The 17,012-nt window shown below is 49.2% G+C and overlaps 1 protein-coding gene across 3 annotated transcripts in view; it reads left to right on the top strand.

Moving 5' to 3' along the window:
- NFILZ (NFIL3 like basic leucine zipper) overlaps positions 1–15,687 on the top strand; it is a 28,977-nt gene extending 13,290 nt beyond the window's left edge. For 2 of the 3 annotated variants that reach the window (XM_025863304.2, XM_025863303.2), the window contains 2 exons: positions 10,681–10,778; positions 11,108–15,687. In XM_025863304.2, the coding sequence (XP_025719089.1) occupies positions 11,123–11,983 (861 nt within the window). In that variant the 5' untranslated portion in view covers positions 10,681–10,778; positions 11,108–11,122 and the 3' untranslated portion in view covers positions 11,984–15,687. The remainder of the gene's footprint in view (positions 1–10,680; positions 10,779–11,107) is intronic. The other variant, XR_012377097.1, reaches the window with a different exon arrangement.
- The last annotated feature ends 1,325 nt before the right edge of the window (positions 15,688–17,012 follow it).

The raw sequence follows: 17,012 nt of genomic DNA, 5'->3' as shown, positions 1-17,012 counted from the left end.
GGAGATGGTGAGGGAGTGACTGTATGGGAGTATCTGGAGGAACAGCATTCCAGGAGGTGGGAACAGCGTGTGCAAAGGCCAGGAGGCAGGACCATGCCTGGAGTGCTGGGAGCGCAGAGAGAAGACCCTGTGTGGCTGGAGTGGAGTGAGTGCAAGGAGTCACAGCCATGAGGCTTGGAGCAGGATTGACGAGATGTGTGGGTGGATGGTGTCCAGATGCCTTTGGGGGGGATTTGGGGATTCAGGTGCCCAGAAGAGAGACCCAGGGCCTGACTGGGAGCAGGGGCTGTCTGGGTCCTGGACTGGCTGGACAGGGAGCACCTCTGAACTGTTACCCTTGGGGTCTGGGTGGTGATTGGGGCCAGATGTCCTTACTCCTTCCTGGCGACACCACCCCAGGCTGGTTAGGGGGCCTCTTCTCATTTTGGGGGTTGTTTTGGTTTGGGCTGCATGGAGGCTGAGGTGGAGCCTGAGGGATCTTTGTGGCCGGGAGCCGAGGACTTAAAGTCCCTGAGATGAATTTTGTTCCTGGTCAGTTTCAGGAGGTCGATTTCCATTGAGCTGATGCTCATGGGGGACACCCTCCTGCCATTGGATCAGACCCCATGAACCCCAGGGTCCTCCCTGAAGCTCAGGGAGTTCAAGAACAAAACACCTACTATGTTTTGGGACTAAGCACGTACCTGGGTTACTTACCAACCCAGGCACCAATCTTGTACCCACTTGACAGTGGAAAGACTGAGGCTGGGAGAGCAGCTGGCCCCTGTCTAAGGTGATGCAGTATGTCATTATCACAGCACGGACGGCAGACACCCTGTTGCCTGCCTATCAGTCTGGTCCTGGATCTGGGACTCTAGCTGGGCTTGTGGGTTGGGCACAGAGGTACAAATGGCTTCCTCTCCATGGGGCCCGGGAGGGGGCCATGGGGAGGGGTAGGGCCTGCCACAGTCCCAGAGTGCCTTGCATTTTCCCCTTGAAATCTGAGTTCCCACAGAGGGTTCTCGGTTTTAGAGGTTGGTTTCACTGGGGCTTTTATGAGGCAGGGGTTTTCTCAGAGTGAGAGGGCCCCAAGGCTCCATCAGGCTCCCCAAACCCTGTGAAAGTGTAGCCTCTTGGGACTCTGTGGCCTTTCTGAGGAATGGGCTGGGCTGTATCAGCTCCGTGGGAACAGCCTCTGTGGGTCCATAGACCTCGCTGGGCAGTCTTCTGAGTCAGAGGAAAGCCACGTGGAACAACTTGGGGAGGAGGGCATCTTCTTCATCCCTGGGCCTCTGAATCTGGGCAGGCAGAAGTGGAGAAGTCAGAGCAAGAGAAGTGGTTTCCAACCACCTGCTTGCACACCTCCTGTGATGGGCAGCTCATTACCTCTGGAGGCAGCTTCTGCTGGGTTAGTGAGCTGGAATTTCTAGAAAATTCATTATTATTATTATTATTATTATTATTATTATTATTATTATTCTGAGAGAGAGAGAGAGAGAGAAAGAGAGCTCGTGAGTAGGGCTTGCAGGGGAAGATGAGAGAGCGAGAGAGAGAGAGAAAAGCCTAAGCAGGCTCCATGCTCAGTGTGGAGACTAATGTGGAGCTCAATCTCATGACCCCGAGATCATGACTTGGGTTGGACACCCAACTAACTAAGCCACCCAGGTGCCCCTAGAAAATTTCAGACTCTGACTCCAACTTGCATCTCTATGTCCTAATCTGTGGTCCTGGCTCAAACTTCTGGGACCACACAGAGCACACCCTTTTTTCAAATATTTCACTCCTGTTATTTATCAAGTACCTATTCTGGAGATCTGTGGACGGGGGAGGGCACAGACCCAGAGTGATCACCGTGGTGATGGTGGAAACCACAGGATGCTGGAAGCCCAGAAGAGGCGCCTGGTCTAGCTGAGAGTGGTCAGTTTGGTGCGCTTGCTGTAAGAGGTAACATCTAGACTTAGTCCTGAAAGATGAGTAAGATTTGGCTGGGGAAGAGGTGAAAGAAGAGGAAGAATGTTTAAGACAGAAGGGACAGCATGTGGAGGTGAGAGAACACCTCTTTAGGAAATAAAAGAGGTTCTAAGTGGCTGGAATGTGTGTTTGAGGAAGGATACTGGGTTCCTGAGGCCAGAATAGGGAGATGGCTTGAATAGTGATCCAGGTGGGAGAGAAGGGATATCCTCATTCCTCAAACAGGGTATGAGTCCAACTTTATTTCATATTGCTTAATAGCTTTGCCAGGAAGCAGTTTACACCTTCGCCTTCTAGGTACGCAAGTGCCCATCTCACCACATCCTTGCCAGCATTGGGTTTTATTGTTTGGAAATCTTTGCCAGTTTCAGCCAGAAAAAAACTGATATTTCATTGCAGAGATGAAAACAGATGAGTATTTCTCTTGTTAGGGAAGTGGGGTGAACAATTTTTCCAGATGTGCATTGGCCACACGAATGTCATCTCTTGCCTGTATTAAGAAGGCTTACACCCACTGGAGAGTTTGTGGTCATTTTTAGTTCCCCTCGTAGCACGGAGCAAAGGGAAAGCTTGTGGGCTGTCCTCTGACCACGTAGGTGGGGGATTTGTAAGTCAGCCTACACTCTCTCCTTTGATTCATCTTTTTTTCTCACCTTTTTTTTTTCCTTTCAAAGTTTTAAATTTCTCTCCTCTGTCTGTGGCCCAGTGACTGTAGCTTTGTCCTCATCTGGGGTTTCTATGGGCTTAAAAAAGAGTGTTGGTGAGCTCCAGGGAGGTGTTCCACGTGAGACCCCTGGATATGCCAGGTGTCTTGTACGTACAACTTTCTCTTTAATTCTCAAAACATCTGCATGTGACATGGACCCTTGAGCCCATTTTATAGTTGAGGAATCTGAGGCTCAGAGATGTTAAGTCATCCATCCAGCATCCTGTGGCCAGTATTGGCTGTTTCTCTCAGTTTTACTCAGTCAACTCCTTTCCTTAACATTCAGATTCTGCTTAATTTAATTCTGATTTTGGAGGAGAACGCTGGCCATTTCTCCATATCCATTGTCCCACCTGACCAGTCAGGGGAGGGAAGCTCTGTTCTTTGTTAGGGAGGAGCTATGGAGTCCAGCTCAGCAGCGACATTAAAATACAGGGGAAAAAAAGAAAAAAAAAACAAGAAAGTGGGGGGGGGAAAGAATCACAGGACACCCTTGAAGAGGGTTTCCACAAATGGCCCCAAGGGTCAGCTCCTGAGTTTGACCTTAGTTCTGGTCTTCTAAAATCTGGGCTCTGTGTTCTGGGTCCATCTCTGACACTGAAATCCCATTTAACCTTGGTAAATCCTTCCCAGTTCTGGGTCTTGTTTTCCCCTTCTGGTAGGCAACTCATTTTTTTTTTTTAAAGATTTTATTTATTTGACAGAGAGAGACACAGCGAGAGAGGGAACACAAGCAGGGGGAGTGGGAGAGGGAGAAGCAGGCTTCCCGCCGAGGAGGGAGCCCGATGCGGGGCTCGATCCCAGGACCCTGGGATCACGACCTGAGCCGAAGGTAGACGCCCAATGACTGAGCCACCCAGGTGCCCTGGTAACTCCTTTCTTACGTTTTCTAGCAACTGTATTTTTCATATCTGAACTCTGATTGGTTCTTTTTAAAAAAATCTACCTGTTTTTGTTTCATAACCTCCTGTTCTTGTTTTATGGCTATTATTCCATCCTTTATCTTTTTGAGTCCCTCAATCTGTTCATTGCAAAACTCCTTTCAGATTGCTCCAATGATCTCTGTTTCCTCTGATGTAAATTCTCCCAGTTGGAGACTTTGTGGGAACTTCATGAATTCCTCATCTCCTCAGGATATTTCTCCTTGGTCAGAGTTTCTTGAGAATGTGTGCTTTTGATCTCATATATTAGGGGCCCTGTACATACATGGGTGGGCACACCTTTGTCATAGGGCACTTCTTCTTTGGTCCCTCATTCAAGTTGGTATTTTCCTGTCATTTCTAAGTGTTTGGGGAGGAACGGGCAGGTCTCAGTGTGTACTTGGTCCGCCATGTTGTGTGTACTTGGTCCGCCATGTTGAAAGGAAGTCCGGTTTTGTTATCCGTAAACTGATACAGTGTGTTGAGTGGTCTCTGAGGGTTCTCACAGGTATTTCCAACATAAATAATGATGGGAGCAGCTCAGCAGAATCCCTAGTGGAAGAGGGTTCTAATACCACCACCACTACCACCACCAACAACAAACAAAAAGTAGCCATGTGGATCATTTACTATTATTATGTACCGGCTTTTAACACCCAGAATCTCATTTATTCTTTACATAGCCAATGAAGTAGGTGCTACTATTATCCTCATTTTAGAGGAGTTGTTGGAAGCTCATAGAGGTGATGTGACCTGCCCAAACACACTTATTTAGGAAGGAGGATTTGAACCCAGTTCAAGCAGGCTTAAGGTCTTAACTCTGTCCATCCATTGCATCATCCCGGCAGCGTGGCTGCTCATCTCAGCCCCGTCCCCTTGTTAGCTGTGTGGCTTCCAGATCCTTTTTCCCTCTGTGGACACCGATCTCCACCCGTCAGAGGTGCTAAATGAACTCAAAACTGTGTCTTCAGTGGAAGGAGTAGGGAAAGCCAGGAAGGTTTAACCTGGCGTGTTAGCGGGGTGTGAGCTCTGGAGCTCATTGCACCTGCGTTCTTGGCCGTGCTGGCTCAGGCGGGTCAGTCACTTGACTTCTCAGAGCCTCCGTCTTTTCATCCGTCAAATGAGGGTGGTGACTGAACTTTGTTCTCTGAGTGGTGGTAAGTGCAAAGTGAGACACTGTTAGTGCCTAGCACATAGTAGGTACTCAACAAGCATAGCTGCTTTCCTTTGAGGAAAGCAGATCGGAGTAGGGGCTGAGGGGATGTGAGCATCAACCCATCAAATTCCCAGAGCACTTAGGGGCCAAAGGAAGGAGGAGTTTTTCACGAGCAGAGAGGATGAATTCTAATTGGAAAAGTTCTGCTGAAGATCGGTATTAGCTCCATTCCTGGAAAACCTTGATCGTGAGAGCTCACGCAGCCTGGCAGTGGCTTGACTTGCAGTGAATGAGCTCCCCATCACACTAGAAAACCAAGCAGAGTTTTGGTGACCACCGGTCAGGGAGGCTGTGGCGCTGATGGGGGTGCGGTGGAACTGGCCGGGGCTGTCTCTGGGGGAGACCCTTTTCCTGTTTCCTTATTTGCCGATGCTGCGGGCTTTTGCACAGGAGTGCCCCTGACTTACTGCTTTCCATTGAGTGCTTCCTCGGCGACCACAGGAAGGCTCAGCCCAGCCCTTGCTGCATCTTCTCTAAATAAATTCAGGCAGCTGAGCTATCTACTGCCCCATCTCCCTTTGGGTTCCTGTGGAGGTGGGGGTGGTGGTTAGGGGGGGCTCAGGCCAAGCCACAGGGAGGGGGGACTCAGGAAGGGAGCTTCACAGTGAGACTAGCCCTCATCTACTTCACTGGCTTGGTGCAAGAGCCCCCTGTCCCTCTACCTGACCGCCAGTCTTTACTGTCTTCTTTGGCCATCTGCTGCTTTTGACTTGGTCTTAGAGGAGCCCTGTGCTTCATCCCCTTCCTTTCTAGCTCGTCTGGCCCCTGGCCCAGTTGTCTCTAAGCCTGCCCTTCTCTTCTGACCTCTCTCCCCAAGCCAGGATGGTGCCTTCGGATGCTGGCCCCAGGGCCGTGGGATGTGCTCCACGCTGGTGCATGGCAAGTCCTAGGCTCTTGCCAGCATGCTTGAAGTTGGAATGGTGGTCAGGACACCATCTGAGGCCCCCTGAATGGGGCCAGTCGGGTGGCAGGAGGATGCTGTGACTGGTAGGACAAGGGACTCTGAGAGCCTGTCTCAGGGGCTCGTCTTGGCTGGGGCTCAGACGAGCTGTCTGGGCAGTGGAAGGCTCAGGCCCAGCCCTTTAGTGGGGAGAGAGGATTCATTCGGGCTTACTGTACCCCACTCTCAGGGCCCCTAACCCTTGAGCATTACTTCATCTGCTTACTCATTCATTCACTTGCATTTTACTCATTAATTTATTCAAATACTCACTCATACATTCATCGGTTCATTCCAAAAGACATTCATGCAGTGTCTTCCTCCGTTTACTCCCTGACCCCGGGGGTGGAGAGGGGGTGGACTGAGGTGCACGTGAGCACTGTTTTCAGGAGTCTAAGATACTCGCACTTTCTTAAGCACACCCCAGAGGCTTCCAAGCTGAGGATAAGTAGGGTTTTGAAAAGATTCCTCTGGGCTGCTGGTGGATTTGGAGGGACCATGGTGGAGGTGGGTGGGGGTCAGGTGGGCTAGGAGATGCCTGAGCTGCGGCCAGGGCTGTGGGGAGCATGGAGGGGGTTTGTGCACATGTGGATGGGGCATTGGTGGGAGGTGGGGTGAGGGGGGCCAGGAGAGGAGGATGCCAGGGGTGTCTAGAGTTGGTGGTGGCCCTCACCGTGCTGGGAGGAAAGGACGGGAGGGAACGTCAGGCTTATTTGTGAAATTGCTGAGTATCCCCAGGCCAGCCATGTAAGCTCCTGAGCCTCAGTTTTATTCTCTGTAAGCAGGACGATACACTCCTGCTAGAAGGTGTGATGGCCTCAGATGTCTGGAAGGGGTCAGTGAACTTGGCCTCCTGAACAAAGATGTGTTAGTTTGTCAGGCTGCCAGGAGCAAAGCCCAGGTGTGAGCAGCAGGCAGGCGCAAGACCAGGGCCCCCCACCTGGCTCCTGTGGATCAGGGTCCACAGACTGCAGATGCTTCTCTAGCCCATGTGATGTGGGCCAGTGTGGGGTGGCCTCCCGCTGCAGCAAGCACCAGCAGGTGGGCGGGTGGCCCCAGAGGCCTGTTGGGTTTCAGAGGGGGTCATGGGTCTTGGGGCTGGAGTCCCCTCAGGAATCAGGAATTCTCAGAGGGGGTCTGAAGCCCTGGCACAGGAGTCCCTCTGGTGACTAGGATTTCTTGGCCACTCAGGTGACCGCAGAGCCCCACAAGGCTTTTTTCTCCAAGCCCAGCCATGATTGCCAGACATAGCAGCCCCTTAGAGCTGTAAGCAGAATGGACCCACACATTAGACAGACTGGGTTCAAGTCCTTGTTCTGCCACTAACTTACTGTGTGACTTGGGCAGATAACAGACCCTCTCTAAGCCTATATTTTCCATTATCATCTCACTCACCTTTACCATGAGACTGTGGGCTTTGTGAAGGCAGGAGGCTGTTTGATTTTCCTCTATTGCCCCAGTAACCACTGTAGGACCTGGCACTGTGTTGTATGAATAAATGAATAAATATGCATCCCAAGGTATTCTGTAAAGTAAATATTTTGTGGGCAAAAAAATATGAGAACCTTTAAATCAAAGGTTAAATGTGTGTGTGTGTGTGTGTGTTTTGTAGGGCTTCTCAGAACCTTTAATGATTCTTATATAGGGAATAAGATATGCAGTATTTCTCAAATGCATTGTATATATTTTTTTCTTTTGGCAGCACCCTTGGCACTGGGGTTCTGGACAACATTCTTTGGGAAATGTGGACTTAGAATCATGGTCAGACTTCTTTTTTTTTTTAATTTTTTTATTGTTATGTTTCATGGTCAGACTTCTGAGGAATGTTGTTTTTTGATGGTTTATGCCTCGATCCTCTTTTATACGTGATCTGAATGACCTAATGCAGTCATAGACACTAATGCCAAGTGCTTTTAGCACAGAGCAAAAGACTAAATTCAAATAATAACATTGGAGAAGAAAAACTGCTTTCCCAATCAAGAAGGTTATTACAATTTATCTTGAAACCGAGTGCTAAGTTTCTTGGTGGCTAAAGCAAAAAGGGAAATGCAAGTAGGCTTCATGGTTTTCGATTGGCAGTTGGCAGTTAAAAGGAGAGCCAAAAATTTCCTCCCTTCCCTTCCCTTCTCTTCTCTTCCCTTCCCTCCCCTTCCCTTCCTTTCTTCCTTCCATCCTTCCTTTCCTTCTTTCTTTTTTTCATTTCAGAGGTAGAATTTAGTGATTCCTCAGTTGCATATAACCCCCAGTGCTCATTATGTCAAGTGCCCTCCTTAATGCCCATCACCCAGTGACCCCATCCCCCCACCCACCTCCCCTCCAGCAACCCTCAGTTTGTTTCCTGTAGTTCAGAGTCTCTCATGGTTTGCCTCCCTCTCTGCTTTCATCTTATTTTGGGAGGGCCGAATATTTTCTTTTTTTTAAAAATTTTATTATATTATGTTAGTCACCATACAATACATCATTAGCTTTTGAGAATATTTTCTGTGAACAAAGTTCTGTTTTCATTTGTTTGTTCGTGCATCATTCACTCAACAGTGTTTATTTACCACCTAGTGTCTACAAGCACAATTCTTGGCACCAGAGATACAGTGGTAGACAAAGACATATACCTGCCCTCATGAAGGTTAGCCATAGGTTTTCTGAACAAGGATGATAGCTCTTGATGTCTACTCTTTCTTGGAGCCCGTTGTGACTTCTCGGGCAGAATCCCCATGCTTGCTTCTCAGGCAGAAAACCTTTGCTCTGGGGTTTCTCTCTTTCTCTCCACCTGTTTTGTATCAGGGTCACGGAAGGTAAGGACATCCTAGGTTCAGGGAACTCAGGAGGTTGATAGAGCCCAGACCTTGCGTTAGAATTTTCAGGAAAACCAATATGAGAAACTGTGCTGAGGCTAAGGAGGTGTTCCCCATTCTTGGAGTATCCCTGGGACCCTGGGCATCTTTTCCAGCTCCCAACCCTAGGAGCTTGGAATCTTATGATTTTGATTCTTTTTCCCACCCTGTTCTTCACGTTCTGGTTCTTCAAAGCTAGGTACATGGCAAATTCTCGTGGGTTGATTTTTGGTGGTTGGGTAGATGGATGGACCCATGGATGAATATACGGATGAATGAATGGGTTTGTGAAAGGCTGGATGACACGGGGTGGGGATACGTACTGGATAGTTGAAGGAATGGACAAGTTGAGGGTGGAGGGAGTGAGACCAATTATGAACGGCAAGATGCCTGGCTCTCAGTAAAGTTACATTAGTATAATTATTAAAATTTCTTTTATTGTGGTAAAATATACATAATAACATCTACTGTCTTTTTTAATTAATTAATTTATTTTTAAAAATATTTATTTATTTATTTGAAAGAGAGAATGAGAGAGAGAGAGAGAGAGCACATGAGAGGGGGGAGGGTCAGAGGGAGAAGCAGGCCCCCCACCGAGCAGGGAGCCCGATGCGGGACTTGATCCCAGGACTCCAGGATCATGACCTGAGCCGAAGGCAGTCGCTTAACCAACTGAGCCACCCAGGCGCCCCACATCTACTGTCTTAACCATTTTTAAGTATACACTTCAGGGATTTTTAAATACATTCTCATTTTTGTGCAGCCATCACCACCACATGCTTGTAAACTGGAAATTCTATACTCATTAAATCATTAAATCATAACTCTCCATTTTCCTCTCCTCTCAACCCCTGGCACCCACTATTCTACTTTCTGTCCTTATGATTTTGACTACCCCAAGTAGTTATCCTACAGGACTAGTCTTTTTCTGTCTGGCTTATTTCACTGAACCAATGTCCTCAAGGTCCATCCATTTTTGTAGCAGGTATCAGAATGGCCTTCCTTTTTAAGGCTAAATCATATTCCATTGTATGTTTGGACCCCATTTTGCTTATTTATTCATTTGCCATTGGATACTTGGGTTGCTTCCTGCTCTTGGCTATCATGGATAATGCTGCTATGAACATAGGTGGACAAATATTTCTTTGAGACCCTGCTTTCAATTCTCTTGGGTATGTACCCAGAAAAGGAATTCCTGGATTATAGGGAATTCTATTTTTAATTTTTGGGGGAACCACCATACTGTTTTCCACAATGGCTCTACCATTTTACATTCCCACCCATAGTGCGTGAGGGTTCTGATTTCTTCACTTCCCGGCCAACACCTGCTATTTTCTGTCTTGTTTTGATGGCAGCCATCTGAATGGGTGTGAGGTGGTATCTCATTGTAGTTTTGATTTGCATTTCCATAATGATCAGTGATGTTGACCATCCTGTCTGCTTATGGACCTATTCCAGCTCTGTGACCATTTTGGAACTGGGTTGTTCATTTTTTTGTTGTTGTTGCTGAGTTGTAGGAGTTCTCTGTATGTTCTGGGATATTAATCCCTTATCAGATAGGATTTGCAAATATTTTCTCCCATTCTATGGGTTATCTTCTTACTTTAAGGGCGGTATCTTTTGATGCACAAAATTTAAGATTTTTTATGGAGTCCAATTTGTCTATTTCTTCATTTGTTACCTGTAGGCACAATATTATTTTTAAAAATGAATCCATCAGTGACTGGACAGTTAGATGGATGAGCATGTGGGCAGTAGATGTATAGATGACTCTATAATTGGATGGGGGATAGACGGATGTTTGAATGAGTGGATAGATGGACAAATAAGATGGTGGATGGGTAGTTGAGTGGGTAAATGGATAGATGGTGAGTTGGTTGAGTAGGTGGGTAGAGGGATGAACAAATGGACAGTTGAGTGAGTGGACAGGTGAATAGATCACCTTATGAATATATGGGTAGGAGGATGGATGGGCAGATGGGCAGATGCAAAATTCTGGCCACATGTTGAGGAGATCTTGGGGCACAGCCTCAGCACAGTTCAGATGGATAGTGGCTTATTTTCTGACCCCAACTTGGCTCAGTTTAACTCCATGGACACATTTTCTTTCTTTCCAGGTTTAGCCTTCTTTCTATCCCCCTCTGAATCTCCAAGGATCTTACCCTGGAACTCAGATTGAACTGAACCCTTGGCTTGTCAGCTGATCTTCTCAGTGGTAAGAACTCTGGGGGAAGGAGCCTGCTTCCTCCGAGAGAATAGGGTGCCCTACTAGCTCTCCATAAAGATTGTGGTCTGTTCTTAAGCCTTTTCCAGCCATGTGGCCTCTCTGGCAGCCTCCCCCGCTACTCCGCCAGGCGCCAAACCATCCCACCAGCTTCTCTTTCCACTACATCCTCCTCTGCCTCCATCCCGGCTTCCAGTGGGGCTCCCACTCCACCTGTGCCCTCCCCCATCAGTGACGGTGGGGTCTCAGGATAAATTAGAGGGACAGTCATCCAGGTCAGCCTCCTGCCTCCTGTCCAAGACTTCTTTCCTGTTCCCCAGGACCCCCAGGCAGCCATGGACGTGGGTCTCTCGGGCCTCCCAGTGGTATCTCAGGGTCGCAGCAAGACCCTGAGGGGCAGGGGCCCAGTTGTGCGGCGGCAGCGGGAGTTCATGCCCGAAGAGAAGAAGGACATGGTTTACTGGGAGAAGCGGAGGAAGAACAACGAGGCGGCCAAGAGATCCCGGGAGAAGCGGCGTCTCAACGACGTAGCCCTTGAAGGCAGGCTGGCCACGCTGCTGGAGGAGAACGCTCTGCTCAGGGCTGAGCTGTGGGCACTCAGGTGTCGCTTTGGCCTTTTGCCCTCCGTTGCTGGCTCCCGGACCCTGCCCCTGCAGGCACTGCTGTGGGAGGCCCCCTGGACTGGAGACCCCCGCCCTAGGGCCCAGCCACTCCCCTCCCTCCCTGGCTCCCATGGCTGCCTTTTGAGGCCATGCGCTCTGGACACTGGGGTTCCAGGATGCCGGGGCTGCCTGGGGGCTCACAAGTGGACTGGTCTGGCCGCTTCCCCCAGGTGCCCCCAGGACCCTGTTCCCCCCAACCCCAAGAGAATGGACATGGCCTTGCAGGCTGCCCTCCCAGCCGCCTTCTTCAGCTGTCACCTCCTGGATGGGCATGGGGGGACCAGACCGGAGCTCAGGCCCTTTTGGGGGCTGTGGTCACCCATGGCCTCTGGTTACCAGGCTTCTGGGCCCTCAGATGTGTTGCTGACACCCACTGCTGATCCAGTGGAGCTGCCTCCTGGGTTGGCCTATCCTGTCCCAGGGAATGATCTTGAGCGTCTTACTCAGCCCTCCCTGCCCCACAAACTGCGCGTCAAGTCCCAAGCCTTGGGCAGGGGACCTCCAGGGTGGGGGGATGGCCGGGGCCCCCTCTGAGGGCTTCCCCCGGGCAGGGCCGGGCCCACAAGGTGGTGTTGGGACTGAGCATGGGTATGTCTGGGGAAGATGAGTGGCTTGCCCCTGACTCAGCTCCCCGGCTGGGCAAGGGCCTTGGAGGGGTCCACTTGTCAGTGTCCAGGCCTCTGGGAGGAGGGGATGGGGTTTCATCTTGGATCGTACCCTGGTTCCCATCCTGCCTAAAATATGTGTTGTGGGTAGTCCCTTTCTCCTCCCTCCCCCTTTTCCTTCCTTTCTTCCACCTTCTCTCCCTCCTTCCTCCTCCCTTTCATCCATCTATCCTTCTTTCCTTCATTTATTCGTTTAATCACTCATTCCTGTGCTCATCTGTTCGTTCGGTCATTGATCCATCCATCCATCCATCCATTCTCTCACCCATTGACTTTCACAATTTACCTGCCCCCTTGCCCACCCATTCATGATCTTTGGACCTCCTTCGGTGCTCAGCTTAGTGACAAGTGTGAAGAAACTCTCCTGGCTTTGCAGTTCCTATTCTGGAGGTAGCTGTGGGGGTTTGGGGATAGACATACTGAGGGTCCTGCTGAAGGATGAAGCAGTGTCTCAGGGTGTATGAATCCTTGTGTCTTGGGCTCTCCTAGGGGGCTCGCTGACCACCTCATTTGGGAGTCCGTCACACCCAGTTCAGATGGCTTCCTCTGTGTCTTGGGTCAGAGTCTTGAACCACAGGAACAGGTCAGCAATATTGGGGGTGGCATGGGGGTGGGAGTCCATTTCTTCTCTCTCTCTGGCTGCCCACAGCCCCTGAGGCTGTCTCAGCCCCAGTACACACACCTCTGGGTGGACAGGAGAAGGGACCGCTGCAGAGAAGCTCCCCCCAGGGACCCTGGAGCCTCAGAGCTCATCAAAGACCCTCCCTCCCCAGTTTCTCACTCAGGCACCACTTTTTTAGAAAAAAAAAAAAATCAGAGTTTTTATTAGATTCTGGATGAAAAGCCCCCAACTTTGATTGTGGGGAGAACTGGGTAAGGGGGAGCACTCCTCTGGGCTGATGCAGTCTCTCAGCCCTGGCTGCCCCGGCCAGCTGGGTTATTGGGCCTCAGGCACACCCCCCAGCAGCCCCTGAAGCTGGGCCATTCTTGGTCACTCTGGGTTTATTGCAGTCACAAATGTGTGCCAGCCAGGAGCACTGCTCCTACTGGACAGCATGGAGAACCCACATATCACTGCCTGGGCCCTCTCTACCTGCTCACTCCTTGGTCCTGGTTCCAGGCTGGGACTGGGCAAGGTCATCCCGCCCCCATGCTCTGAGTGCTTGGCCTTCCAGTAGGAGCAGAGAACAAGGGCTCGGCTGGGCCTCCCATGCTGCTCATCACAGCTGTAGCCAGGGGAGGCTTGGCCATTGCAGGTGGGAGATATCCAATGCCTTTGGTTTTGGCTCAGAGACTCCTGTCTCCCAAGAGTGTCCTGGGGAGGGAGGAAGGAGGGCTTCCTGGAGGATGAGGCTCTGGCCTGTTTCTCCCCAGCCAGTGCCCCTAGCTGGGAGGGTGGAGACTGGGGGTGCAGAGGAGCTGACCTCCAACACAAAGGTGCCACACAGCTGTGGCTAATCCTGCACAAAGGCCTTTAATGAAGTTCTGGCTCTGACCAGAGGGATATTAAAAAATGCTTAAGAGAGAGGGAAGAAGGAGGTTGGGTGGCTGTGTAGCACCCCACTGCTGGGAGATGTGGGTGGCTTGGTGCTTGCTCTTGACAGTGCCACCTTGTTGGTGTCTGAGGTGTCTGAGGTCTCTGAGGTGTCTGGACCAGCTCACTCATATCCTGTAGACACAAGAGCAGGGGCTGGTCGCTCTTGGGTTGGAAAAGCCCAGAGATGAATCTGCCTAAAGCAAATCATAGACTTTCCACATTAGAAGGGACCCTCAGAGTCTCTTGATGGGTGCTCATCCAGTCTACTTGAATACCTCTAGAGATGGAGAACTCACTTCCTCTAAAACTCATCACCACTCCTTCTCTAGAGTCAAAACCTGCTTCCTGCACACTTCCACTCTGATCTTGTTCTAGCCACAGGGGGCCTCTCAGAACCCCCTCCCGCTTCCCTCCCTCTGCTCGGAGGTAGCTGGCATGGTAGAAGCCTCTGTTTCTTCCTCTCCAAAGTAGAGACCACCACACACCCCTCAGATAATTTGAGAAGATTAAATCTCATTTATTGTGTGCATGGCACTTTACACACAGCAAGTGTTCAACAAATGTTAACTCCCCTCCCTTTTTGCCTTTTTAGAAAGCTCTCATGTTCCCAGCTCCAGAGTAGTACTCTCTTCAGGGGAAATATCCTCTCATTCTTTAAAATTCTTTCCTTTGTTCTGGTTTGGCTCCTTTTTTTTTTTTTTGTCAGTGCTATTTATATATGATGACTCTTGGAACTGAATATGAAACATTTCTTCATCAAATACATATTTTTTCAACAGATATATTTTTCAGCTCCTACTATGTGTCACACAGAAACTGGATGAGAGAAATGGTGCTCCAGACTGAAGTTTGCAAGGGGAAACGTGCATAAACATTTAGAATACCCTAGATCTCACACCTAGTGAGATCTTTTTGGTTATGAAGGTGTGAAATTCCCTTCCTGCTTCAGGCATGTCTGACCCACGTAGAGTGTGTACAATACACACTGAGTGAAAGTTTCTGCCCGCTTGGTTGGTGATTGCTGGGGGCAGAGATCAAAGGAGTTGAAGCTGCTGATGAGGACACGTTTCTCTGTCTTGTCTGTCAAGGATTCACGACACATCATGGCTGACCTCTGTGTTACCTGGATCCTTTCTACCTACTCAAATCATGGTTCACAGGCCAGCAGCCCAGCAACACCGGGGAGCCCGCTGGAAATGCAGACTCTCAGGCTCCTCCCAGAACAGCTGAATCAAACCTGCATTTTAATGCAATCCCCAGGAGACCCATTAAAGTTTGAGAAGCATCGGTCCAGAGCAGAGGTTGACAAATTTTCCTGTATGAGACCAGAGAGTAAATACTTTGGGCTTTGTGGGTCAGACAGCCACTGTTCTGTCTACTCTACTTTGTCTCTGTAGCGTGAAAACAGCCATAGGCAATATGTAAACGAGTGGGTGTAACTGTGTTCTAATAAAATTTTATTTCCCAAAACAAGTGTGGCCAGATGTGGCCCTTTGGCCACAGTTTGCTGATGGTGTATCCCTAGGAGTAGAACTGGGGATCCTAGGGGTGCTTGTCTTCAACCTTGATATTGCCAAAATGATCTGCAGAGTGGCATTGCCAATTTGCAATTCCTTGCATGTAAAGGAAGTTTGTGTTCTGCCAACACTTGGTTTTGATGGGCAATTTGATTTTTGCCTATTTGGAGGTAACCTGCATTCCTCTGTTGAACATCTTTGCCAAAAGCTGTTGGCCACTTGGATTTCCTCTTCCATGAATTGCCTGTTCTATCAGGATATTTACCTTTTTCTTACTGATTTCTCAGAGCTTTTCATATATTCCAGATCACATATGAACATCACAGAATTTTCACCTGACTTGTGTTTTCATTTTATTCCTCGTGTGTTTTATTTCAACAAAAGTTGGAAAATGGGATGTATCCAAATTTATCGATCTTTGTTAATGGTTCATACATTGTTTTGTCTCGTTGAAGAGTCCTTCCATGTCTCAAGGTCATAGACATAGTCTCTTAAACGTTCCTATAAATATTTTCAAGTTTTGCCTTTAACCAGCCTCTTTCTGTCTTTCTCTCATTCTGTTGCATGAAGTGCCATTATTCAAACTTCCTTGATTAGAAGAATCACCTAGAGGTCCTTGTTTAGTTATAAATTCCCTGAATCAGACTTTCCAGGAGAGAGGCTTTGGAATATGCACTTTTTGTTAGCACCTGGGGGATTCTTATAACAGACCGGTTTGGGAGGATTTGGTGCAGTGGTGAGCGATGGGTTTGGGAGCTGGCCCTCCTGGCTGGATGGCCTCATGCCTATCATCAGGCCTCCCTTGCTTATCTGTAAATGGGGATTCCAAATATACTCACCCCACAGAGGCTTCCTATGGAGATAAGTAAGAGGAAATACCTATGTGGCTTGGCACAGGGCCTTCCTCTGGGAACTGGGTTTATCCACATGGAGACTGTAATTAATCCTATTTCAGTTTTTGTTTTGGTCACCAGGGGCTTTGGGGCCAAACTTATGGCTCAACCATAACAACTGTTCATTCATTCATTCATTCATTCTAAAAATTCATTTACTCAGGGCACCTGGGTGGCTCAGTCGGTTAAGTGTCCAACTGTTGATCTCAGCTCAGGTCTTGATCTCAGGGTTGTGATTTCAAGCCCCACATTGGGCTCCATGCTGGGTGTGGAGCCTACTTAAAAAAATTAATTTACTCACTTAGCAAATATTTCTTGATCATATACGATGTTTAAGGCACAGGAAAGAGCAGTGAACAAAACAATGTGGTTCCTGCCTCTGTGGTGCTAGCAGCCTAGTTGGGGAGACAGATAAATAAACAAGAAAAGTAGAATCCTCGGTGGTAAGTATCATGGAGAAAAAAAGAGGCAGAGGGCTTAGGAGATGGGGCAGTGGGTGGGTTATAATAATTGAAAACGGGAGGTGAGGTCCCTTGTTTTGCCCAGAAGGTGACAGTTGAGCAGAGGCTTGAGGGAGTCATGCATATATTGGAGGAAGGTCACTGCCCAAGCAAGAGAGAACAGTCCATGCAAAGGCCCTGGGGCAGGACTCTGCCTTGTGAGTTGGAGAAACATGGAGGAGGCCTGTCGGGGTGAAGCAAGAGTGAGCGAGGGGGAGAGAGGGAGGAGGTGAGGACGGGAGGTGAGGGGGCAGCTCATGCGGGGACTGTGGGTCATGGCTTTTTCTGTAAGTGAGATGGGGGTGCCGGGGAGTTTCTGAGTGTATTTCTGCTGTAACTGTCCCTCCTCCCACCCCACTCCATCCTGTGGCGTGTGAGGCTGAGTGAAAATAAATAAACCCACCACATAAGCGCAGGGGAGCTGGCTCACTGTCTGAGAAAGGGGGTGACC

Source organism: Callorhinus ursinus, unplaced genomic scaffold, assembly GCF_003265705.2.
Source record: "Callorhinus ursinus isolate GAN/ISIS: 27379988/994484 unplaced genomic scaffold, GSC_fseal_2.0 scaffold107, whole genome shotgun sequence".
Taxonomy (NCBI): Eukaryota; Metazoa; Chordata; class Mammalia; order Carnivora; family Otariidae; genus Callorhinus; species Callorhinus ursinus.
The sequence above is the reverse complement of the archived record's forward strand: the minus strand, read 5'-3'. Positions and strand labels throughout refer to the sequence as shown.